Below are 27955 nucleotides of genomic sequence, written 5' to 3'. Positions count from 1 at the left end.
TCTTTTTGCAATAAATATGTCTCTCTGTAGTAATTTGTTAATTGGGTTTCTCTGTGTTACCGTTACTTTGGAAAATTGGCAGTATCTCCCTCAAAACTGCTTTCTCATAGTCTGGATAAAAATGTAGTAATTGGCTAATGTGTTTTTTTTATTGCATTGCATCTTACAGAGGGTGCAGGGATATTGCAATTCTGACAAAAATGTTAGAACAGAAGCAGATTAATTTAGAGGATTTTGCAGCTCAAGTGTTGCAGATGTTGAGAAAGAAAGTGAGGGCAGGCAATGGTTAAAAAAAAACCCCAAACACTACAAACCAACCATTCTTCCACCCCTCGAGCTGTTGTATCTTGGGGAAATAATACCTGAATCATAATTGTATTGTAAATATACTGTAGATATCTAAACAAATAACTCGGGGGGGGGGGGGGGGGGGAGAAAAGTGCTAGTAGGTTAGGTAGCAGTTGTAAAACAAGTGTATTGCAGCAAGACATAAGACTATGCCTTACATAAGATCTATTGCATGGTTATTGTATCTTTCCCATATGTGCGAATAATATCAGACAGGTGATTTAGTTTCGTAGAGATCAGGGAGGCTGCTCATGTTCAGAAAAGTCTTTGTAGCTTCTTATTTCAGCTGTTTGGCTTATTCATGTGATGTGGTTAATATATCCTGCAACAACACATTTTAATGCACATCTGCTGTTAGATAGCACGTACTAAAATGAATGTAACTTCCTGAAGTAACAAAATAGGTAGATTCTTATTGTGGTAAAACTGCAATCATTTTAGGAGGATAGCTATCCTTTATTTTAATACAAATACCAGATTTAGGGGAAGTAATTATGAACAGAAGCAACAGAAGCAGGTAGTTTCTAACTGTTTGTACAAAAACAAACCCTCCAAATTCCAGAGACCAGTATGTAATAACATACCTGCTTTTCTATTCCAGATATGAAGTGCATTCCAATCTTTATTATACAGCTATGCTTTTATGAAGCTGTCCTTTCAGCCTTTCAATTTTGATTCATTAGTGCAATGGCTGGACATTTGATAGGACTTAAACAGTTTTTTCCTCTGTGGATTACCATTGCAACTCCCTTAGGTCATCTTTAATATCCAGTTGGTGCTCTCCTCTCCTGTCCTGTTTTGTTTTAGGGAGGAATGGAACAGTGAATTGAAGGACAGCTTGCAGAGCACACTGGGAACACCTATATCAGACAACATGCTTGAACTACAACATAAAAATTAACACTTTTCCTTCTACTTTATTGCAATATGTTCACATGCCAGCACTCAGCTCTTCCTTTTTCTCCTAACTGTTTGGTGTTTTGATGATACTTTTCTATCAATTATTTAATTATATGTGGAATAAGGTAAGTATATAGGCACTGGAATGTATCATGCTTCTAATTGATAATTATTACTGGAAATCAAAATGAAGGCACTGTATTCTGCAGGCTGGATAAACATGGGGTTTGCCCTTCTTGCACCTTTTACTTTCCTTTTCCTCTTTCAACTTTTATATGTGACATAATATTTTTCCTTCTACCTACATTAGCAGTTCTGGATGGTTGAAAGGTGGAGTTTCTTTATTTTTATTTATTTTTTTTTTCCCCCTTCTCTGTGCAGTAATTTTTAATTTTTTTTTTTTTTTTTCTAAGAGGAATTTATCAGTGAGCTAAATTAGTGAGATGGCTTCCATTGATACCACCTTCTACTACCAGTATGTCTAAATTAGCCTAAGCTGCTGACACTCAAATTACATTAAATTATACCAATGTGGTGTTTCTCTGATATGGGTGAACTATAATCTGCTTGGAGTACTTGCAAAACATCCTTTGATTTCAGTGTGACCAGGGTTTTTCTTTCATGGTTTGCTCCTCTCTTTAGGTCTAAAAGATGTTATAAAACCAAAATAAAAGTTTTTTTTTTCTCTGGTTTGGGCATAGAAATACTTTGTTTATACTGTCCTTCAAGGTAACAAAATCATAAACCAGTCCTTTGTTAAAGCTCTTGCAAGCCATCCTAACTACAGTGAATTTAGTTACTGAGAAGTGTTAGGTGATCTTGTTCTCTTCTATACTGTAGTAGCCTAGAACTCAGACAGAATCACATTTTGGGAGCTGAAGAGTAAAATAAGATATTTTTGGGGGAGGAATTTTTTTATTCAAGATCAATTGCATCTCTGCTTAAACTGCTGCTTTTGTACAAGATCAAAGAATCAGTTAAGAAAAAGGACTGTGTCTGGGCATTTCCACAGTGTGCAGTACTGTATTTAGTTTGCTAGTGGGATATTTATAGTACACAGCCTTCAAAACAAAAATTGTTCTACCCATGAATTATGGAACATATATTGCCACACATAAAATTCAGGTACAGGAATTAATTTAATGCAACAATGCCATCTCTTCTAAAATTCTTTTCTGTGTTCTTAAATGGCATTGGCCTCACCTGAGAAATAGGTCCTTTTATAAGCCCTTTGTCTATTTTTGTGTATTATTTCCATGTCATTATTAGTTTCTGGTCTTTCCCATTTACAAAACTAAAATTCTTCTTCAGGAATTTACTATGTTGCATTTTGATTATTGCAACAACCTTTTTTTTCCAGACTTTAGCAAAACCAGTTTTGCCTTCCATGTATATAGCCAAATGTTATTGCAAAAGCCATTTTCCGAGGTGATTGCTTTGATCATGCACTGCTCGAATGACTTCTGTTTTACATCAAACAGAAACTACAAAAGCTTTTGAAATGATAGATAAATTATTTATCCCAATCCCACAAATCGTTCTGTCATTCAAGTGCTTCACTGTTCCTGTCTGGTCTAGAATACCAGCTTTAATCCTTAACTTGATTTTTTTTTTTTTTTTTTTTAATATCTCTGTGCTTTTTTGCCCCCTATACAGACCCATGTTTTCAGAATAACCCTCACCAAAAGTTACATGATGGTCAGAACAAACCTGGCAGCTGTTAATCATCTTGGGCTCTGAAACCAATGCCTGGTATTAAAAGTATATGGCCTCTATTTTTTTTTTTTTTTTGGCTATATTTTCTGTTAAACTTTCATCATAAGAACAAAATAATTTTTTGTCTATGGGTTTGTGTTTAAATCTCCTCATGGTGTTCTAAAGTCTCTTATTTTAATACTTAACTATTTACTAGGGTCTTAAGAGGACACTATATTCATGATTTTCAGGGATTTGAGGATACGATATTTGACAACCATGTAATTTAAGACCAAATCCAGTTATATAATAAAATCAGAATGTTTGCTAAAACATATGAATGTATTACCTTGCTTTTGTGTTCAGTCAATCAGTATGTTTTCAAGATTAATAGATGCAAAAATTCTGTTCTGATGCAATTTTGAGTTGTTTCTTAGATGTTAAAATAATAACCGATGTTTTATCTGTGGTGGTTGGAATTCATTTCTAAGACTTTCTTTTCCATTTTCAATTACTGACTTTCTGCTATCTGACAAAGTTAACTGTGGTCATTAGGGTCCTCTCCAAAATTCATAGTGGTTGGAAAATGGAACACTTATAGTGGATGGTGGTTGCAGATTGGATAATGGGGATCACATAGAAGTAGGATGTACTTGATGTTTTTGGCAGATAGCAATTTGTGGTTAACAACTTGATCAAAGAGGAGATAGGTTAGCGTTCCTGAACCAAAAAAGTAGCATTCAGGACAACTGATTCTTATTTATACTTTTATGTTTCAATTAAAACTTGTTACAATAACTTCTGTACCATATGTGATTACTTCATTATATTTACACATGGGAAGATAGTTATTTTGTAACTTTAAATATAACCTTTTTGTAACCCAAAGCAAAACATCCCTGGGAATGGCTTCTTGATTCCCTGATTCTTGATCGTGGGGTATGAATAAAGAAGTTCTGTTCTAGTGTGAGTTGTTGGTATCTGTCTGAAGATGTTATGTCCCATTTTGACTGTCTTTTAAATATTAGTTACATTTTGCTAATGTGACATCATCTTTAAGGTCATACATCTACAATACAGTTGGTACTTGAGAGTAGGTTAGTTCTATCTTTTGTTAATGCATTATCCATTTTTGAAGAGACACTTCTGTTTGAAGTTATACCTTGGTTCTTCCTCCCCCCTCATAGGGAGAGGATGTGGTTAAGAGAAAGATGATTTTTGTGTGTGTGTGTGTTCATTTCTGATAGAATTTTGTGTGCAGTATGTCATAGCACATGGGAATTGAACAACATTTCTAAACAGATTAATGGACCACAATAGTCGAAGATTGAAATTTGGATAATCACTGTGATAATTCGGATTGTAAGCATTATGTGATCTGCAAAACTCTATTCATGACCAAATGTGGAGGTTTTCTGCACTGGATTGTCTGAGTATCGTAGTCTGACAGAATGCATCACAGGTTCAAGATTGCTCTACTGTAGTTGAGATATTAGACTGTTCTTACTGTTTGTAAAGCACATAATAGTCTCACTGTTTTGCTTGACTGTCATCACTCTTTCCCATGGATGTCTTGTAATCTGTGTCAAGTATAACTGTAAATTGCTTAACTTTGGGTCTAGATACACTGCTGGCATCTCACTGGCTATGGTCTAGAACAGGAGAAAAGCTCTCTATGCTCAGGAGGACATGAAATCAGTCTTGAGGTTTGTGTTCTAAATATTTATTCATGAAGCACAGATGTTCTCTTAATTTCAAGATATTCAAACTGGCAAAAATAACTGACTAGAAGATGAGTAACAGTGCACAGTTGTTATGGAAATTAATAGGTGTGTCTGTTTTTTAAAATAAATAAAGCTTCTGATCCAACATTTTCATCCAAAAAACTGAAATGTTAACAGTATTCTTTGGGTATGACTTAATTAAACAATTTAGCTGTAAACTGTTAGCTCAGCTTATTAGGAGAAGATAAATTAGCCTTTTCCTTGTTCTGTCCTGATTTGTACCTGTGTACTTTCCCATCATTTAGCTTCAGTGAGTTTTGGTACTTTTCTCATGGCACAAAAACCTCTTCAGCTCACAAAAACAGCAGAAAACAAACTTGTCAAAATAAAGTATTTTTGTGGTTTTGGACTGCTGATTTATCTGTGTGATGAGATGAGTGTTAGAGTTGGCATAAGGTGGCAGGGAAGGACTACACAGAGGGAGGGTATAGTGATGGTAGAAGAGTATGAAGAGGGAGGAGGAGGAGGAATTGGGATAGAGGAGAAGGAAGTGAAGCTTATACTTTTATGAGTGGCAAATTTTCAATTCACCTCAGCCATACTGTAAAATAATATTATTTTTCAGCACGTTTAGGCTTTATTTGCATCTTGAGTACAGCACTTCCTAAAGTAAAAGTAAAAACTCATTCAAAAATTAGTAAAAATAATAAAATATTAATGAAGGGTAGAATGTGATTAACTCTGATAACTTCTCCGAACTGGAGAGAATCATACTAACAGATAAATGAAGTAAAACATGTCAAACTGAACACAATTAAATGTATAATAAGGTTTGAAATCCATACAAGTAGGTAAATAAATGAATAGGAAAAGGAAACTCACAAGTCCCAGGTCTTATTTTCTTGCTGCTTTTATTTCTGACCTGACCTATGCGCCTGAAAGATCTTCTGTTGTTTGTCTGGGAGGGCTTTTTGTTTGCTTTTGATGGTTTGGGTTTGTTTGTTTGTTTGTTTTGTTCCATTCCCACCCACGCCCCTCATGGCCCCCCAGTTATATAACTTGGTCTAATAAACAGTATTAACCCCAAACTTTGCGTTACGTACTGCAGTTGGAGGGGTTGGTTGGAAGAACAAACTAAGTGGCATTTGGGCAGTATTGCAGGTGAGATCAGTTATAGGGTGGGGAAAATTCTTGTTACTTCTTTATAGAACAGAATTTTGTTCTTGCTGCTATCTAAGCAAAAGATTACAAATTACTATCCTCTCTGAGGATAAATATTATGGAGTTACTAATGTAGTATAAATATTGTTTTAATAAAATTTAATCAAAACAAAAAATAGACCACTACTGTGATGTCTTGGTAAATACTTTGCATTAGAGACAATGATTTCTTACAAGGAAATTTATTACTTAATTCTCCAGTCAGCAGGAGAGCCCTGAAGAGAAATTCCTGCTCCCACACTGCCAGTAACTTAGAAATTTTATTTACATTTAATCTCATTTAAACTTCATACCAGTGGTTCCAGTAATTTCCTCTCCCTAAAATGCCTCTTTCGATGTAAAATTTCAGGAAAGGACGCTGCACTTTGGCTTATCATTTCATCCTCCACAGAACTTGACCGACTGTTTAAAATCCACACACTGACAAATTAGTGCAGTCCTTCTCACCTCCTCCTTTCTGGTCTCCCCAGGGAAGTAATACTCAGACGAGCTCAACCAGCTTTGTTGTAAGTGTAACTGGTGAGGGTCATTTTTATCCCGCCTCACCACACCCTGTGTGTTCCCTCACAGGGACCACCGTGTTCGTAATTAGTTTGCACCACTGGGTGTGGTAAAGGGGTGGAGAAGCATGAATCCTTCCTGATTTTACTAGGCAGGCCATCCTTAGTCTTAAGATGCAGACCAGTCACTCTAATTGTTTTTATATATGAATTTGAGGCAGCTTTAAAAATGGGTGGTTATTGTCTTTCTAAGGGAAGCTCCTGAAGGGAGCGCTTCCATCTCAGTGCAAATGCAATTGTTAGGAGGCATTCTTTAACTTCACAGAACTTTCTGTAGTAATCAAAATTTACATAAATTCAGCAAAATGAGGACAAACAAAACAATTTGGCAGGTTGTTTCATCTGTTTGTCTCCCAGTGCAGAATTGTTCCACCTGCTACATTTATATGAAGAAACAGTATATGCATGTCTTATTTTGAAAGCCTGCAGACTGTTTTACAAGCTGGATGTGTGATCATACAGTAAAACATTCATGATGACTTCTATGAAAATCATGTCTCTCCATCACTTCAGCATGAATGCACTACAGTATAAAGGTGGTATTTTGAAGTAACCATCATTGACAGTGGAAAACAATAGAGACTCCTGCTATTTATTAATTGTATTTCACAAAACTTAAGGGAATAGTTCAGGGCATCTTGGCTGCAAAGCCCAAAGCATAGCCCATGATAACAGTGAGAAAATGTAACTTCCTCTTTCTCTTGTTACTCCATAAACTGCACAATTAAGGGTCATATGAAAGGTAATCTTCAAGTGGAGAATCTAGACAGAATAGAAATCTGGGTTTCAGTTTTGTAATGTCAGATGTTCCCCAGAGATGTGTTTTTGTTCTGTACTGATCTTTCTAGGATTAGGGCTCTACCTGGAAAAATTACAGCTGAGGTTTTTGACAGAACATTTTTAATGGTAATCACTTATTCTGTAATCATATTTTTATTGGAATTTTTCAGCGCCAGTGTGTTTAATCAAGTGGTCTCTTTTAATATTTATTACCTAGTAAATTGTAACTCTCATTACCATGTGTAAAATCCATATTTGCAATGAGGAATTTGCAGTTTCTTGAACAGCTGTGTAACTGCCTCACAAATACCCTTTATCTAGCAGTCTATATGCTTTCTAGCTACTCACTCATCACTGTCAGTGTTTCTGAATTCCAGCTCCCAAGCAGATTCAAATTTATAATGGTTGGTTGAAATGACTGCTTCAAAAGTTTACTTTTGGTTGTTTACCTGTGTTTTTGGTTTTGGTGGTTGGTTTGTGTTTGGTTGGTTTGGTTTGTTTTTTTTTGAAGGGAAAGCTTGCTAATGATTATCCTGAAGAGGTATTTGGGTATGTTGAAGGGAGGCTTCAGAGATACTCAATAAGCACTGAATTGTGCATGAATGTGCAGCATTAGCTTGGATAACTTTCACTGGTCATTTCAGAATAGTAGGAGTAGTAGCTTTTCTTTGAATATTCTTAGTGATATTGTACCTCTCCAAGGCATTAACTTCTTGCTTCTATTTTTTGTGAAACCACATTCTAAGTAGAATGGGTGCATATATGAGAGAATACTCCATAAAGTGCAAACTACTGAGATTATTTTTTTTTTCCCCTTGAAATGTATATGCAATATTTCTACTTAATTTCACGTTTTCATGGTGGGTAAAATTTCCAGAAACATCATATGCCTAGTACTCTTTGCACGCTTAGCCAAAATTGTATAGGAGATTCTGGTCCTCTGCAACACACTTCAAATCTTTTACTGCCTCCATAAATCTGGAGTAATTTAGCAAGACAGCAGAGCTACTCTACTCATGGTGTCTCAGAGACTACTGTATAACTTGATATTCTTACAGCAATTAATCTATTTTGAAAACATGGCAATGGTTTGTTCGTTGTTCTTAATATAATTTTCTTAAAAACAGCTGGGAATATAGCATATCTGAAGATTATAGTGATAGCATAGTTGTTTTTGTTGGTTTTTTTTTGTTTAAGCATTATACCTTTTCTTAAATTCTTGCCTTGTTACTTGAAACTTGCCACATCGGCATGTACTTGACCAAGAAAGTGTCTATATGCATAAATGTACATTTCTAAGTCATCAGAACAGACAGATCAGAAGGAAGAGCTCCCATAAATATGAATCACCGGAGAAATAGAGTTAGTGTTTTTCTTTTAGCATTGCTAGTTGTAATTAAGAAAATAAATTATCAGACCGAATTGTTGCAACTAAGGCTAGCCTTCTTCTTGGGCATCACAGTCAAATACAGACCAAAACCAAGCCAAGGGCTGGTTTGCACTGGGCGAGGGGAGAAAAACAGAGGCAGGTAGACAGACACTCAGAGTCTTTTGCTTCTTGGCATACCAATATTTTACCAAAAATTAAGTGTATTTATCTTTTTTAACAGCTTGGCAAAACAGATATTTACTTTTAATAGGGAAAGCAGTCATATCAGCATGTCAGGAAGAAGGTGGTAATCGAGATCTGGGTGTAGATATCTCAAAAGAATTCTGTTTAATCACTGATTCTGTGTTTCTGCCCAGAGGCAGTTAAAATGTGTTGGCAAAGATGGTGTTAAAACAAAACTTAAACAAAACAAAAGATGAAAAAAACAAACAAACAACAACAACAAAAAAACTCATACAATTCAGATCTTTAAACAATCTATTTGTAGGTTTCTTCCTTTGGCAGAGTTCAGCTTTAATTGATGATTTTCTGTTCCACTGAACTCCTGAAAGCCCATGACTGATGGTTGAAGATTGATCATTCCATTGGATTTTCCTTACTTAAACATTTAGACTGAATGTTTCATTCGGTTCCTTTTGCTACTGCTTATCATAATAGCTTCTTAGCTATTCTTTAAAGGGAAACAAGTTTTTCTGTTGTTATTTCTTATTCTTTTGCCATCATATTTTGGATCCTTTGAAAAATCTTTAATCAACTGCATTTTAATTTTAAAATTACTCTGATCGAAGCTGTATGGATCTCAGAGATTAGCATAAGATGAAAAGGAATTCTAGTCAGAGATAAAGATATTTTTAAGGTTCAAAATTTAAATATTTCAAAGGGCTTTGCTATGCAGATAGATGGTTTTGCAATAATTACTTGAGTGTTAGGTTTTGAATGCAGGAGGAAACTAAAGGCATTGGTGTGAACAAGACAATCACAGAACAACTCTGTCAGTCAACTTCAGTCCTGAAACAGGTCAACAGTGGTGGGCATTTTTCTTGAGCAGGGCTTTCCAGAGTTACCAAATAATTTACTTACATCTGCCTCACTAAATTGCATCTTTGGCTTAAGTAAATAAAAAGCCAAACTGAAAACAAACCTACAAAAAACCTGTTCCAGAAACGGCAAAACTGATGCACTGGTCTGCTGTGTAATCTAGTCACTAGCATTGTTTTTTCTTAAATATTAGTTTATTTTCTGAAAGTAATTTGCAGTTCAGATCTAATTTTTGTAGTTTAGATTTGTAGTCCAAGTATAATTTTTGGAATGAGTGGACTTGGTGGCTCCAGTCTTATAAGATTCCTTAGTGTTATCACTGAAACCTTTATTTCTCCAACTATATAACTGGAGTTCACATGGGAGTCTTTCAGCCACAAGTTTATGAACTGACATTTGGCTCTGCTTGGGCGTGCACACACACAGAGTGTACAGTGACTATTGATAGACAGTCACTTGGTAATCTAAGTTGATGTAGAAATGAAATGTAAATGCAAATCAGTACTGACTGTTTTAAAAATCTTTCAGAAAATATTCCAGGTGTTGTATTTTGATATGCAATACTGAAGGGGCTCAGTACCATGACTGAACTGCCATGGTTTTGATTATGAATGCACATAGCATTCTACAGACAAATTCAGTTCTCTGGGAAAGAATTGTTTGAAATTGTACCATTGTGTTATTACATCAGATAATATGATACCTATTAAGTTAAGTGCTATTCATGGTTGAACTTTGGGTCCAAATTTCAGTTCTAAACTGTATTTACACTCTTCTGGTGAAGTAAATGAACATCCAAATAGTCTGATGAATCCTGTTTTAGGTGTTCCTTGGGGTCTATCTTGTAGGTGCACGGTGCTCTGAAACTTATTTAGATGAAGGTCCTGACCGTTTTTAAGAATCGTATTCCTCTTAAGACATATTTTTCTCTTGTTTCTCAGGAATGTTAAATCAAGCTGCAGTGCACTGGCCTGATTAATGGAAAAATGACAGAATCCCTCTCTTGGCATATTTTTTTACATGTATAAACCAATGTTCATTTTTTCAATCTCCAAACCAGTACACTCTTGTCCTGTGCGAAGTGCTCTTCATGCTGTGAAGCATGTTACAGGATTAGAATGCTTTGAGCACAAGCCTTGAAGGGATTTTGTCTAACTGATTTAAGTGAAGATGATTTTTAAAATGGTGTTAGTATGCACATTCATAAAAAACTATAAACAGATGGTATTTGAAATCAAGGCTTCTTGGGTTTGAATGGTTACGCAACAGCTCCAGAGTTCTCAGGAAGTTCTTGACCATTTTAAACAACCTGTGTGTATTGGTGTGTTGACGTGCCTGAAATGTGAGGAGAAACTGCTTGATGTTACCAGGTTGTGCTCAGAGGTATGTCCTCTGAATGTCACACTGAAGATGTCTTGCAAAAATGAATGCATGTTCATGTGAATGAAATAATTGTTCATAGCTTCAGAAATCATCTGGTAAGACAAGTATTCTCCAAATAAAATGCTACATTCTTTTAATATTTTTTGAAATACGGAAAGGAAGGGGGCTGCTGCAGAGATTCATCTAACCTAATACCAAATCTCCAGTGGTGGTCAGCAGTAGATGCTTAGGGAAGAGTACGAAACAGAAATAGCCCATCATGATGTTTCCCCAAAATACTGTCCCAATAGCCAAGACCTTGTGTCTGAGAAGCTTTTTTAGCAACAGCATTTTGTGACAAATGCATCTGCTGTATATAACACAAAAACTAGCTCCTTTGATCTGAATCTGCCACCCTCTGATTTAATCTGATGCACCCTTTTTTCCCCCTCTAGTTGAATACAGTGAAAAGTCATTCCTTACTTGCTTTCTCTGTCACTTACGGTAGATCTTGATCACACCTGCTCTAATTTCTGTCTTCTCCTAAATGTCCCATCTGATTAACTATCCTCTACATGAAAGTTGTTCGATGCCTCGTCAACACTTTTGCTTTTGGTGAACTTGGTCCCATCCTACCATGATAGAGATAGGGAGAGTGGTACTGCACATAGCACTCAAAATGTTCAAATGTTACATTTTCTTCTAGTATAATTGAACATCTACAAGTACTGATAACTTTGTTCCAGAAATTTCCAGGAATTGCAGGGTTGAGGAACTAGTAGGTGAGTTTGTTTTATGAGGAGACTACTACAAAATAGAGGGGTCTGCATAAGAGGCAGCAGGGATAGCATCTCTGGCTCTACTGTGGTTGCTCCTGAAAAGGCCTAGGAGGGTAAGTGTGAGAGACGTTGTATGTTTAGGATATTGATGAAATCAAAGGAAAGTGTCAAAATGAGAACTGTCTGCATTTTGACAGCCTTTAGGAAAAGACATGCTTGTAAAGCAACATCCATCATACAATTTACCTTTAAAATCAGTGATTTCTTTCAAGCTCTGTAAAGTTATTCTTGGTTGTGCTGTTTCCCTTTGGCTGAAAATATCCTTCCCTCCTCCCCCTGTCCAGCTTCCTACTCAGTTTCCTTTTCCTTGTCTCCCATATACTTTTTTTTGTCAGATCAATTCTGTATTGCACACAGGGCCCCTAATGCTTCCGCTCTCTTTTCAGGAAATTTTCACTACTTTTGTCCTAAGGTAGACATCAAACAGAATTTGCCTGGCTGTGCAGGCACTGAAATGCCCTATGAGATATGTTAGGCAAAGGTATTTTTCCACTTTCTCAGCTAGTTACAATGAGGGGTGCGGGTAGGGGAGCTGTTTGATTAAACAATAGCAACAGCAGTGGAACTTTAGGAACGTAAGAAACAAACTCCTGTTTGCCAGACAGGAAAAAGTAACAATACGGGTGAACATAAAAAGAACAAAAGATAAAAACATAGAAAAAAAAAATCACTGTTGTGCTGTTGTGTATTGTGGCAGCATAACATGCTGCAGCATTGCTTCCCTGCTCAGCAGGAGCATTGCACCCAGACCGTAGGTGCCAGTGCCGCCCCCTCGGGGCTGCCGCGTCCCGCGGGGCTGTCGGCGAGGCCCGGCCGCCATTGACCTGCCGCTTCCCTGCGAGGGGCAGACAGGAAGGCCGGGTTCCGCTTCCCGGTAGCGGCCTGTGGTCGGCGCGGCGGGGTCGTCGTGCCCCCGCCCCGGGAGCAGAGCCCCCGCCGAGGGGCGGAGGTCCCCCCGCTTGGCGAGCCGCAGCGCCCGGCCCGCCCGCCGCAGTCTGAGGGGGCCCGCCCCCGCCCGCCCCGCCCCGTGCCCGCGCGGGAGCTGTCGCGGGTGGCAGCGCTGCCGGGCGGGAGGCTCAGCCTGGTCTTCGCATTTTGTACTCGGACAGATTCAGCTGTGACCCCCGAAACCGCTCCTCCTGCAGCCACCATGGTGGCCAAGGATTACCCTTTTTACCTGTCCGTCAAGAGGGCCAATTGTGCCTTGGACGTGCAGCCGGCGGCCAGCCCCGCTAAAGAGACAGAGGTACTCGGTCTGCTGGGGATACGGTTGCAACTGTGGCTTTCTTTATAGTGTGATCTGTATCGCTTCGGGGAAAAGTAATGTGCTTTGAAAATAGGTTTCTATGCATAAATACCTGGTTTGTTTAGGCATCCTTTACTTTTCTAGATTTCGAAAAATTTTAAACTTTCCTTTGGAATGAGATGAGGAACAAAACTTTGTCATCTGTCACTTTACAGAATTAAAACTAATCTTTTAAGTAGATAACTGAGGAATACCTGTTTTAGATATGTAGTTTAAGGTAGTTTGTGTATTTTATCCCAGGGCTAACCATTACTTACATATTGTTAAATTTATGCAGGAATTGGGAGGGAATCTGGAAAATGGTATCTTAAAGCATTAGGTGTCTTTTCCTCATTAGTAATAAACCAAGAAATTAATCCAATAATACAGTTAACTGAAAACTCAGCCCTATCAGCAGGTTGGCTACTCTGTTTCTTAAAAAGGATGAAATCCTTTCAAGTAACATTAAAAATCTTATTCATTAACCCAAACTCAACACACTCACTTGCAAAATTCTCATAAATGGTGGAGTATTTCAGAAACCAATGTTTGTGAAAGACTTAAATATTTGATACTTTAGGTTAATGTTGCTTTGTGTGCTTGTTTGGAAAGAAAACAGTGACTGTGAGGATTCTGTCTGGCTGCACTGGAGGAAGGATAAAATTTCTCTTTGGAAGTTTTTATCACTTAAATATATAGCTTCTTCATTAGTCTTGTTTGATGAGTAATTTGAAGACAACTTACTAAATTGGGTGCATTTAATGCAACCACATCAAAGATTAATTACCTCCAGCAGTTGAGCGGCTCTAAAGAAAAAGTAACGTAAGCCAAGTGACCCTGTTTAATCATGATGCTCAAGCTAAGACCTAATAAGAAAATGCTGGACTCTTGCCTTTCGGTGTACTTTTACATAAAGAGATTTTATTGCAGTTAACGAAAGTGGAGGTTTTTTCAACTGTGTGTTTTTGATAAGTAACACCCTCAGTGTGTGTACATGTGCATATGCATCTATGGAAAACACAAGTTGTTGGATACCAAATGGTACTCTTAAGGGTACTCATTTTACTAACTATATTATTAAAGAAATATGTTTTTAGCCTTTACTGCATGAAGGGGGTTTTGTGAATGAATAGAACTGTCAAATCTGAAGAGTTGGAGTGTTGCTCTCTTACAGTTAGGAAGGGCAGCTTGATTATAGTCAAATTTCAAAGAAAAAAATCTCAATTAAAGTTTAGAGCATGAGGAAGTATCTAATAACATATGTGATCAATCAAAATTACAATGTGCAAACAGTTGTTTTGAATTTGTAATCTTTCAGTTTGTGTTTTATACGAATAAGAAAATGCACCCTATGCTTTCGGGCTGTTTTTTGATAGTATGATGGACTCCTAGCATTCTGAAAAATAAACTTTTAAATATTCTGTATGTCTTAGTGTGTGAAAAGACCACCTGCCACTCCAAAAAATTAGTTAAGGAAATAGAAAAAAAACCTACCCTCTGGGAAAGGCATTGTAAGGAGGGTAGATGTGTGCAGCCTGTTTCTCTGAAGTCTGTCAATGTGAGGGGAAGGGGGAGGGAAATCTGCAATTCTTCTCAAGCTCTAACTGTTCTTCCACCCTTCAGTATTTACAAGTCTAAATAAAGCTATTGGGCGCCTTCTACCATAATTTTGTGTTACTACACCAGAAAGTTAGCTTGCTGTGTGGGGGTTATGAATTTCTGGCTTTGAAAACTTGAGTTTCATTTTAATTATTAACATGTTAAGTTGGTTGATTTATTTAATAATCGAACTTGTGCATAAATGTTGATATTGTGGAATAGAACAGATTTTCTGTTATAAAGATGTGATTTGGTTTCAAGTCAGAACTCATGATTATAAAATATTTCTTCTGACTTTATTGAACAATCATTTAGTGTTTGTTTTGAACAAATACAAAATATAGTCTGGAATATCAAGTACAATAGTACTTACATGGGATGAAATTCAACAAAAATATTGAGCGTATACTCTACTGTTGACATTTTCCCAAATTTCCAGCTGGAGGATTCTGGGTAAGAAGATGAAGCTTCTTGGCAACAAATTAATTCTTTCTTATTCTTGGGATTTACTTGGAGCCAGCAGAGCAGCTGTGGAAAACTGGGGATGTTTCTGAGGAGCAAGTCAGTGGCACGAAAGAAAACTGAGGTTTTCTACTTACAGTTCTTTCTTTAAGCCACACCAGCTTCCTTGGCATAAACTCCATAGAAGTAGCACAGTCACCAAACAATGACAAATGAAAAATGTGTGTGAACAGTAAAACTCTGGATTCTGAGGAAAGACTGGTGTACCTCTAGTCAAAGTACGATTAACATAGTTCTTTCTAAAAACAGCTTAAGGGCAACAAAACATAGCTGTGCCTGAGGAATGAGTTAATATAGGTAATACGTAAAACCTTTACATACATCACTGTATACCCCACGTAAAATACTGTAGTGCAATTCTAGGTGTAACCGGTACAGCAGTGTTGTGGTCTTTCCAGCTTTTTCATAATCAAACAATAGAGACAGTTAGTAAAACTTGAAATTTGCTTGCTTTGAGATGGAAGAAGCCCCACATCTTTCCCAGTGCTACATACCATTTTCTATGTTTTATTGGTTAAAGCAACTCCCTTACCAAGCCCTCTAAAGGAAACAAAGTGAAGCACAGCCAGTGGATGGGCAGCAGATAAGAAAGAGCATGCACAGTCACAGATTGAGGTTTAAAGGTCTGAATGTGAAGTCATGGGAAGGAGGACACGAATTCCTTGGCGTAAGGATGTTCTGTTCTGCTAACACATGGATCTAATCCAGTGCCTGGCTTTAGGCTCTGAAACTACAGTGGTGGCATAGAATTCCTTTGCTTCTCCAGTATGTTGTATGTCTGCTTACATCTTGCATACTGCAGAAATCTTAGACCTAGGAGTCGGGGCTGTTTGCAATCTGTCTTTTGCTGTCTCCCAATATCCTCACTGTTTTGTGTGCAGGTGGTCTAGGCTGCCTCATGCTTGGGACTGTGTTTAACTCCCGGGGCGTGTAGGACAGCTGACCTGGAGGGCACCCCCCAGGCCTCTGGGCCATGGCACATCATTAACATGAGAACCAGGCATGGAGCCAGAGGGAGAGGGGCCAAAAGATTATGAGATATACTGCACATCATGAATTATCTTTGATGTTCATAATTGTATGTATTTCATTTTGAGTGAAATATTCTCAAGTTGCAGTTTTGAGATATTTCAGGTAAGTTCATGTGCAGTGTAACTGCAGTAAGTTGACGTGGAAACATGTCAAACCCCCACACTTGAAATTGCTGATCTGTTCTGCTTAATGGCAATTTGAAATAAACAACTTGCCTTTATTTTTCCATTCAGTAACTCACCGTATGATGTCTGCTTGTTAATTGGCAGCCCAGCTTCATATCTAGTTTGTTCCAGAATGGAAAAGGTCTCTCAGGTAGTCTGTAGAAGCGGCTTCTAATGAGAGGAAATGCAGAATTTAATCAAATCAACATTAATTGTCAGGGTATTTCAGAATCTCTGTTGCTTGTGTTAGTTCACCTCAGTGTGAGATTTGTCTGTTAATTGGCCTTCATTTCCTAACTCCTGGTAGATGTATTGATTTCTGGATATTGCAGACAAATGACCGATCAGTCAAGATAGCTGGATGCAACTTGTCCTTATGCTACTGACACTTCAGTGCTTCTGGCTTGCATATGGCAAATGAAATCTGAGGTCTTAAGAGTGGTGACTAATGAGGGCAGCCAATTTGTGGCAAGGATCCAATCTTTGATGAACACGTGATGTGAAAGAGTGTTGCAAAATTCAGCTGATTTTCTTTGACTGCAAATACTTCACCACTTCTCTGTATGGCTTTTTATTGTACTCCGACTGTCGTTTCAGGTCTTCTTTATAACACCGTGACTAGAGCAAAATGTCAAGGTTTTAGGATAGATTCGCATGGATGATTAGTTACCTTTGTGAAACACTGAACTGTACTTAGAACTGCTTTAGAGTCACTTTTGTTTTTCTTGACCATCAACCTCAGCTCTAGAAGAGTGAATGTTGTAGAACTTCCCAGTCAGAATATTTGTAAGATACTATGAAGTAAAGGCAAATTCTCTGCTGTTTCAAGTGTTTAAAAAAAAAAAAAAAAAAAGTATTAGTGCCAGTAACAATTGAGAATGTTGTTCTAGTTGTTCCAGTTTTGCTTCTCTCTAAAGGTGCAGAAAACCTGGCTTAATTTATTTTTAGGTTGTGTTTGCTGTATTAAGAGACTCTGTTGTAACATAGGTTGTTTTTTCTATTTTAACCTTTTTTGTTTGTTTTTGTGGGTTTTTGTTCTGTTTTGTTTTATCATGCTGAAGGTTAAATACTGATAACATCCCGTGGAACAGAGCTTGAATGTGTTGTTGTTTGTTTTCAGGTTTTGGGGGGTTATTGTATTATTAAACTGCAAGTTTTGGGGGCATTTATTAGACCTATTTAATCTTAGGCCAATTTAACTAGTAGCAGACTAATAAAAATAATAATGTTGGGCTTCCTGCCATGACAAATGTTGACTTACCCTTATAAAGGTGACTAAAAACTATTAACCTTTAAAGTATCAGAGTATGGAAATTCAGCCAGTTACATGAAGTCCAAAACAGAGTGGTTCTGTTTTAGTTAGATGGCGCTGCTTGTGAATTAGGTTTGAAACAAAGGTTACTGTACTGTTTCAATTTATAGTGTCTTCCATTTATTACACTGTTAACTCTTTTGAGACTAATTTAAGTTAAAACATTTTGCACTAATGAATGCTCCCATAGCACAGAATGAATGCTTTGGATATATGTTTGTCTTGGTTCACAAATAGAAAGTATATCAAAAGGGGAAAAATAAATAACCAGCATATCTTTTTATAAAATTTCAAGAAAGTTAACAACCCCAAATCCAGAGTTACTACAGTAAGTAATTATCTCAGAACTTTTTGAACTCCAATAAGTTAGGATGCTTTTAACAAGCATTGCCAATTTCAGCTGCTAGTTTGCCTTTGAAGGTAAACAGGATAAATGCTAATATTCCAAAATGCTAAGTTTCTGTACCGTTTTTCACATAGCGCTTATTTTCTGAGTTGCCTTAAAAATCTCTGTAAATTCTTTTTGATTAATTTGTTTTTAAATACAATCAGAAAAATCAACACAATGTGGTCACAGTAGTGCTGCACCGTGGGCTGAAGACACAAGTGTAATGACCCCTTAGGGAAATATTTTCCCTTGTTTGTCAAATTCAGCACCAGTTCTCTGACATGGAGACTGTTGTTGAAGTTGCTGATAAGAGATGGGAGAGTCGGGTGAAAAAACAACCATACCAGCAGTGAACATACATTTGCTTTTACTGTTCACTGGGAGGAAATGAGTGGCTAAGCTGGTCAGGAGCATAGAGTGAAAGAATTTTGAAGTGAGGTACTGAAGCAAATGAAGACCTTTTATATGTCACCTAGACTACTATTCAGTGCTCTTCAGGATGTGTTATCCAGGTCATTGGTTCAGCTGTTCTTAGGGCAATACAAAGGGAACATGGCCTAGTTCTTTTTTTTTCCTTTCCTTCTGTTTGTTAGAAAATTAAACCCAATCTTTTGCTAGAGTAATTTATCCATCAAAGTGTGATAATTAATCTGTGGGTGGCCTTGTTGAATGCCAATGTATAGAAAATTAATCAATATTATTAAATTGACTCTGACATTCTGCTTTGAACTTTGAGAAAATTCCATTCTTTACATATACTAGTAAAAGAGTTGTTTTATTTGGTGGATGAAGAACACGGGAAGTGTTAGCTTCTTCCCATAAATAGCCTCCTAGAAGCTTTCATATCTGTCTAGTGTGCTATTGGATACAATGCATCCAAATATTAGGTGCCAGTTTCACTAATGAATAAATAAAAATAACGTCAGCTTAGCAGTCACGTGCAATGCAACTAATGTTAGTGCCTAATTCTTCAAAGGATCTTCTGCCTTAACATGCTTCCATGGCTGTTGAATGCTTAGTCTGATAGTTTCTCATCTTAAGTCTGTGATAATCAGTGATTATGCCATTGTTATCACTCTAATCTTTCTTCCTACAAATTCCCCAGGAAAGTAAATGATAAAAAGACACTCTTTCAGAAGGACATAGTAGTTGTTTGAGATGTCCACTGTCTGGTTTCTGGAACCATCCAGTTTTTGGACACTGATTTGCTTCTTTTATCAGTTTGTTCAGTTTCAAGAGTTCTTTTTGAGGCTGCATATATACATGGTATTTCCAGCTTTTATTTTTTTGCTCTCTGAATTCAAATGTTGCTGAAGTCATCTTGAGTTCAAATACAGCTCCCTCCAAAAGCCATCTGCTCTTTGTTCTAACCTAGTCAGGTATTAATTTGACTTCACTTGACTGTTCAGCCTTTGAAGTTCCTGCACTCATGTTTCCCTCAGCTTTATTTAGCCTTATATCAAATTTAAAGCCCTGTCAGATTAGCATTACTTGTTCACATATACCAGCTCCACATTTTGGAAACTCTGCCAAACTGTAGTCTGGATCTTTTGTTTTCTAACTTACTTCCCGTGTTGTTTTGGCAAGATTTCCTGACTCTGAAAACGGAGTCTAACACTTAGTAATTTCCAAACTCTGAAATTACTTTTTAATACCAATAATAACAACTTTAAAAGGTCGGGCGAAACATTGTAACTCCTGAATTTTTTGTGTCATAACTTGGCCCACTTCCCAGTCTGGACAGGTGATGGTTGTTGCAAGTGGATCCAGCCACTAAATCCTCTCTCTCAATCCCATCTGCTCCTAAATTCCCTGAACTGGGAGGGGAGCAGGCAGCAAGGAGGAGTGATGACTTCGGGTAAGTGAGTCTTGTGAGCACACTCAGAGGTACAGACCTGGAACCTGATGTTCATTCTAACCGGACAATATGTCCTTACTGGAGTCTCCTCATGCTGGACAGATGATGGAATCATGCAGTTCTGTGTTTCCATGTGCTTAGATTCACACCCCAAAAGATTTTATGATTGCAGGACCCCAGGGTAACTGGAAAATCAGAGATTTTTCAGAGACAAATTAGTAAAGTAATGAACACATGTGCTAGGAAATCCTAACTACAAGCAGTTTATTATTTTAAAAATAAATAAATAAATTTGAAGAGTCTTGGGAAGCAGCATCTGGAATGCAGCTCCCTGGTTGTATTGGGCTAATGTGCAAGTGCAGATCCTGGTCGGTATCTCTGGGTAAAGCAGAACAGTTCACACTCGCCTCTTTCCATTTGATCTGTTGGTTGTGAAGGAACAGAGCCCTTGGTGAGAAAAACCACCATCTGTTTAAAACGTACTTTTTTATGCACTTGACGGGATTTTTTTCCTCTCCAGACCATTGGTCTCAATAGTCTGTTCAGCTTCTCTGTGGTGCTGGTTTGGAGAGGTGACACAGCTTGAGAATGAGGATATTGATGAAAGGGGAGATAGGAGCAGAACGGGCACAGGCCATGCAACAGAAATATACTGTGATTGAGTGCCTAACAGTTTCAGTATTACTATCTTACAGTTTTGGAGTTGCTTTGGTAGCTCTATATTTTCATTGCACAGTCAAAGCCTTACCTGCACAAACTGTTATTCAGCAATGGAGGAGATGACTCAGTGCTGATTGCTCTTGTCCTTAGACTTCTCTGAGATGACACCTAGGACACTAAGGCTTGATGAATTTTCACTTCTAGCTAGGTATTTTACCCTACCAGACAGTTTCTAAAGCAGGGTGAAAATCAAGTTAGAAATATTCAGAAAACTTTCCTCATAATTAAGAATTTGTGATTAACAAGATTTACTTTCAGAACTCATTGGTAAAGGTGTAAAGTCTCGGACTTCTGAAATTATATTAAATAATTCTATTGGAGAGAATCCTGTAATAATGCTTATATCTCTTAATAAAAATGAATTCCTAATCTGAACTACGTATTTAGCTGTTCTGAATTCTGATCAGATTTTTAATTGTGAGATCAGAATAAGATACACTGCGTGAGGTATTCAAAATGGGTGATCTTTACAGGCATACCTTCCCAACCCATTATCTAACTTTCCTTTGACTACTGGGAGAAGTGCTGGCCACTGGTGGCTTACAACAAGCAGCTCTAGAAGAGCTCAACGTTTTTTGATGCTGGCTGGAACTCTCTTTAGAGTTCCCTTGTCTTTAACATCAATTTCTGTTTTCAGTAAGGTTTTGTAGCATGAACATTATTAAAAATTATACTGCCTTGGCATTTTTCTCCTTGAAATGTATGGGGGAGTTTTAAAGAGCGGGGGGGCCTCTACTGTGTTCCCCCTGAAACCGTAGGCATCCTTGGTTTGGGAGACAGCACAGGTTTCAGAGCCTTTGGGCAGCCTCACATGAAGAAGGGGAAATTGTATTTCTTTTTTTCACTTCCTCTCACTCTCCAAGAGAAAGAAGTTGATTTCCATTCTTTTTACTTAGGCTGATTTTCTCCAAGGTTATTTGATGCTGTGCATCAATTTTCACAGCTGCCTGATGTTTATGTGCCCCACACGGCAGAGCAAATTAGGTCCTGGTCTGAATGCTCAGCCTGCAGGCTTTGGGTAGTAATTAATAAACCTGAGCTGCAGTCACACACACAGCATTTGGAAGTATTGAAATAAGGAAAGACTCGCTGTTCCATACTTAACTTTAAATGCTACCCCGGGAAGTTTCATTCAAGTCTTTTGCAGTGCACTCAAGTGAAATGCTGCAGAGGTGCAGTGAAGTACAGATTTACTTTTGTGATTTTATTTGCTGTCAGTAGACTCCTCAGAAAATTATACAAGGGCTTCTGAGCTTAGTTTTGTTATAAGTTAAGACTGAAAGACTGCAAAATTTTGAATAAATCACAGTGTGTGTGGAAAAGGTCTGTAAAACTATGGGGACCATTTAACTTTCAGAAAGGAAGACATGGCTATAATGTTATATAGATCAAATCTGTGCTTTTTTTGCATGAGTTTGTCTTTTGACCAATGAACACACACATAGCAGTAAAGTTGTAATAGAAAGGTTACAGCAGTAAAGAAGGAGAAATCTTTTCTATTAATCCTAATCCCCCTCTTCCTGTCTTATTGAAAGTCTGTACAGTCTTGATTTCCAGATTTTGCTTTTGGGGGTGTGATATTTATGCCTAAATAATCTGCTACTAGCAAAGAGGTGCTGCTGGCATAGCGCTGCCTGACTGTCTGGGACTTCATGTTCTCTCACTGCAGTGCAGCACTATTCATAACAAGCAGGCTTTGCCATGGGATATTATTTGTGCACCAGGACTGGCATTCTGAATAATCATGGAAAAGAAACAGCTGATGGCTGAGGCACCAGTTAGAGAAGAATTACAGTGGAATCTCAGAGATTTTTCTTCGGGGGGGGGGGGGGATGGTGATGGTGATGCTGTAGATAAGTATGCCAGTGGTGGTGCAATGACGTAAAAAAAATACTCCTTCAAAAACCTGTGTCAAAGACATGGTTGCTGAAAAGGGAAGAATATGAATTGTAGTACAGCACTGAAGATAAGGATATAACTTGATTTATGCTGCTAAAATTCTTTAATGCCAGGTTTCATGTGTGATGGAATACATTGTTTTTGCCAGAGGGTTAAACACTTTGTCCCTCATCTCAGCCGGCATTTATGGATTTCCAGGTCTGCCTGCTGAGAAATAAATTAAATATGTAGCTGCTTCTCACCTTTCCTCTGTTGCTGTACTAATGGAAGAGAATTTTTCTTGCCTGTATTACAGATGATGATCATTGCTGCTGAGCTTTATTATTTTTTGGTATCAGGAAGGATGACAAATCTGCATCATTTTCAGAAGGATTTGGATTTCTGAACAAAAGGATAATAGGCATGCTTCATTTTCTTAAAGCTACGTCTAGGAAATTGGAGGCATAGCAAGCTTATACAGGCTTTATAAGCATGACTGAAAAAGAAAGATGAACTGCTTTAGGATGTCCTTGAAATATGATGTTGGATGGGTTTTTTAACTTCACTTGGAAGGTTTGGCTCTTTTTCTGTCAAAAGTTGCCTTTTGCATGTGCTGTTCAAGATCCATTAAATGTCAGATGGAGGTTAGGAAGCCAAGGGTAACTGTTCTATTTTTATGTATTTATATAACTTTTTTCTTGTGTTACAACTTCTGTTAACTTTTTTTTTAAAATCTGCAGGACAATTGGCATATTATGTTACGTGGTTATGTATTACTGTAAGTGCTGTTAAAAGTATATATGAAAAGAAAAACACTTAATTGAATACTTTATGGGTAGATTTTGTTTAATTTTCCTTTCTATTTCGTGCAAAAATTAAATATATGTAAACACGTTATTAGTGTGTTTGCCTGTATATATAAGTATTTCCATAGGAACATGCACTCAAAGGACAATTAGAGATTTCTGTCTAAATTATATTTTCTGGAATAAAATACATTAAACTGAATAGAGTTATAACATGCTGACAGTGGCAGAGGTAAAGAAACAAGGAATTGTTTTCATTTGAAAGTATTGCAGTGACAAGATTGTCATAACGTGCATTAGCTGAAGAGCACTGCTGAAAATTTCTCTTAATAAGTTAATATAACAAAATAATTTAGTCTTCCTTTAGCTTCCTCCCTTTCCCCTACTCCCAGCCATGCCAACTTCTCCATCACTACATTTTTCAGCCGTTTCCAGGATCTGTGTGTACCAGCCAAGAGTAATCTGTCATTGTCAGCATTTAAAACTGCTATTGTTTATTGACTGCCCTAATTATATATTGGCTTTACAAACTTGCTTTTTACAAGTGCTTTTTTAAGAAAATCAGAAAAACTGTTAGCAATGTTTATCTGATTATGCTCACACTCCCCCCATTTTTTTTCCTTTCCCTTGTCCTCCTCCCCCTACTACAGGAGCCGAGTAACAAACGGGTAAAGCCGCTCTCCAGAGTTACATCACTAGCAAGCCTCATTCCTCCTGTACGAGCCACTCCACTGAAGCGGTTCAGCCAGACACTTCAGGTAATCGCAGTAAATGCACTGCTGCATTGAACTGCATTGCTAAAGGGGGAGTGCAGCATACTCCAGATTTCTTCCCATATATGCACACACACCATTGTAATGTGTCCAAATGGGCTTAGGCAATTTATGACTACAGAGTCACGCAAAAAGTCAGAATACTCACCTCAAAAACCTACTTCTCTCTCCAGATAATTAATGTCTCTTAATTACCAGTAAGAAAACTATTGCACCTGTAACATCGAAAAGTTGTTATATTAAAGGATTACAATTGCTTTTTAAATTTGATGAACAGCATGTCCTGTGACACTGTCTATTAGTTTTGGTTGATCTCTTTGAAAATGTTATTTTTGGTTTAGTTAGTCATGTAGGTCTGCTAAATTTCCTTCTGTGTAGTGAACTTTGACCTTGCCTAAACAAAAGAGTTAGTGAACAACTGGAAAAAAGTCATTTTCTGAAGCTGATGATGAAAATAATAAAGGGCAAGCAAATTTTAAATGCATTTTAGAAATCAAATAATTTTGTAGTTTTTATTTATATATTGTAGATTAGATGCATAATATTTAACATACTTTCAGGCTGATGGAACTTTAGTTTGTAAAATATTTGTGCCTTCAGACCTGGAGACTGCAAAACATTTGGGTGCATAACTCCTAATGGTTATCATGAGTGGCAAACAGTTGGGAGCTGCAATACTGCTGTGGGTCTGGCCTAGAAAGCCAGACTGTTTCCTCTTCAAAACTGTTTAGGTAAGAAGGCATGTATAAGATCTAAAGAAAATTGTTTAACAAGCCTAATTTCTTCGATGAGAGGAAATATAAAAATATCTTGAATGTATTAAAAATCTTACTTCATCAAAATTAGCTTAATTAGAGCATTACTGAAGTTACCAGTTAATCTCAAGGAGGAAAGAAATACAACTTTAGAACTAGGAGTCTTACGACAAATAAATAAGAAGTCATGGGAAAGAACCGCATTTTTCTGTAGTGGTATTTATCTAGAAAACAGATATTACAGGGTTTCTTTAACATTGGTTTTCCTGTGTTCACTTCCTATGATTTTGAAAGTGCAGACATCAGCATAGAAAAGCCTCATTTGTGGGGTTGGTGGAAAGACAAAATGGCTGAACTCCCTTCAGCCTGGGTTTGATCCAGAAGGTGTATTATAGCGTGACTAGAGCAGAAATGCCTGTATTCCCTGGAGTGTATAAATCTCCTCCATAGTCTGCCTCCAGGAAAAAATTGGCTTGACTCTGAAAGGACTACATTAGTTCCAGTTGTGAGAAGTGTGGAAAGTGAATTAATTTTTGGCCAAACTGCTTCTAAGCACAGCGCTTCCCTTTTCACAGCCTTGGACAGCTGTTGTCCTCATTTAAGTATCTACGCTATCATTCTGTAGTGAATGCCTTTGAGACTGGGTTGTCCAGTACAATATTGTATTTAATAAAGTTTGATTTAGACTATCTGAAATAAACTATCCTTTCATGCACATAGTAGCAGCTTCCCAAGATGAGAGCTACATAAATGTGTTTCAGGGCAAATTTGTACAAAAATAGGAGAGAAACCAGTGGCTTTGTTGCAAATCCTAGCAAGCATTTCAGTTTCAGTCTTGCTCTGTTTGTACTGATTGTAAGAATATATTTTAATTAACTGTCTGCTTCTAAGCAGGTTAAACAATGATGTTATTCATACCATCTCTTCTAAGTAACTATGTGCTTGAAGGAGCTGTGATGAGAAACCAACCTATATATTCCCCAAATCCTAGGTCTGAATCCATTTCCAAGTGATGAATGCTGGTGGTGTCTCTCAAAACTCCCTTCATAGCTGATAAATTGACTTACCTGATTTTGTCAGCAACAGCAGAACGCGAGGGAAAAAAAAGACTAACCTTCTTGTGCTCAGGTGCCCCATTTGGAATTATTTATAAGAATTCTGGGAAGCATGTATAACTTTTTTACTTTATTATATGTTGACATAGTTGTCACTGTGCCTTGTGGAACAGTATAGAGCAGGATTTTTTTTTCGTGGTGTAATACCTATTAAAAAAAAGTGTTAACTTTTCTTACTGGATAAACTTTTATGTATCTTCATTGTTATTTCTGTCAAAACCCATGTTTATTCTTGCATTGCTGCTAAATGTTCTGTATCTGTAAAATGAAGAAAACTACTATCATTACCACAACATCCAAAACAAACTTCTTCCCCTGGAATAAAACAAAACAAAGCCAGCAGAACATCCATCCAAAAAGACCACTCCAACGGAATTAGAAAATTTTTATTTTCCTTTACAGCATTTCAAACAAACCTTCTTACATATTCTTTTTGATTGGAAGATTCGTGTAAGAGGAAGAAAACCCAGTTTATTGTGCATAATTCTCCATACCTCTCCACATGTAACTTCCATTTTATATCAATGGATTTTTAACCTGCATGTAGAAGAGAAACACCTCTATGTCTGAGGTCTGTGTAGTGTCTTTTAAGATACGTTCTTAGCAACTTTTCCTGTTTTACATATTTTATTGATTATAGAGGTATTTGATTTTTTTATCTGTCAACTTTATTACAGTTTTCCACATTATTGTCAATGGTTTTCCACAAGGATTCCAAGTAACAAAACACATAAAGACTTTTCAGCTTTCTTTCTGATTTTTGTAGTCGCTCTGTTTTTTCACACAGAGCACTGTGGATTAACTGACTAATATAATGTTGTTATGATCTCTGGCAGAGTCTGTCTGTGTATCTGCTCGATACCAGATGCTGAACAGGTATTCATATTTGTTTATCCACCTGGAAAAACACTTTATTTTGTAGCTGTATTTTCAGTCTACATCAATCTAGACTAATGATTATGATGATCTGCTTGTTTCTGCTTGGTCCTATTCACAGCTGTGCTGTTTGGCTTAAAAGCTGAAAATAGGATCAGAAAAAGTACTCCAGCTGATGCTGAAGAGAGAAATTAAAGTCTGGCTAGCTTCCTCTGCAACTTCAGTTTTCATTGTGTCTTGAATTTAAGTAGGGAGTCCAAATTATTTTTATCTATCTTAGGATGCCAGAAATTTCTAAAAATCCTTAAGAAGAAAACTTTTTAACATCAGTTCTGAATGCTAGAACTTTGATCTGTAGTGCCCTTTTCGCAGTATGTGAAGCTGTTTGCTTTAGTGCAGCTGAAACTAAGGTTTGTTAACTGCATGAATTAGCATCAGTAACACACAGATCCTTCATAGTAATAGTCTTGCAACAGCGAGTGAAAGATACTGCAGTCAGATAAATGTAGTAGACAAAATCAGGGGTTGTGGCTGGATTCTCCCCCAGGTCCTTTAGTTTTTGGAATTATATGAAAACTTTAATAATCCCAGATGGGCATAATTTTTAACTAGTATGCTGGGCATGTTTTTTAAGGAAGCCAGAAACTAGGAAAATATTTTTAAAAGACTGGAGATGTAGAAATGCTGTTTTGAGACTGCTACAATTCCTTCATGGAATTCTATCACATGACTGATATCTTTTTTTTTTTTTCTCCTTCATGGTGAATACCAACCAAAGATACCATCAGAGTACCTTTAAACTTGTTTTTAAAAACAACATTTCTGGTAGAACTTCAGTTTAGGGCTCTGATCCACTAAACTGACATGGGTTTATATGCAAAAAAAGTTGGGTAAAGTAGTAGAACTGAGATGGTTAAACTGATGTTGTACATTTATCTTAAACTATCAGAGAGTTTTATTGAAATTATTTTTTATTTGGGGATTTCTCTAGTTAGGCTTATATGTCAGGTTTACA

General features: G+C 37.2%; 1 protein-coding gene across 10 annotated transcripts in view; it reads left to right on the top strand.

Moving 5' to 3' along the window:
- ARHGEF3 (Rho guanine nucleotide exchange factor 3) overlaps window positions 1-27955 on the top strand; it is a 131431-nt gene that overhangs the window by 87872 nt on the left and 15604 nt on the right. For 5 of the 10 annotated variants that reach the window (XM_032984334.2, XM_032984335.2, XM_032984337.2 and 2 more), the window contains one exon: window positions 24072-24179. In XM_032984334.2, the coding sequence (XP_032840225.1) occupies window positions 24072-24179 (108 nt within the window). The other 5 variants (XM_032984343.2, XM_032984342.2, XM_009975284.3 and 2 more) reach the window with 4 other exon arrangements.

The sequence above is a fragment of the Tyto alba genome, unplaced genomic scaffold (assembly GCF_018691265.1).
Source record: "Tyto alba isolate M040663 unplaced genomic scaffold, T.alba_DEE_v4.0 Super-Scaffold_3, whole genome shotgun sequence".
Lineage (NCBI taxonomy): Eukaryota > Metazoa > Chordata > Aves > Strigiformes > Tytonidae > Tyto > Tyto alba.
Note: the sequence above shows the minus strand (reverse complement) of the source record. Positions and strands in the feature narration are given on the sequence as shown.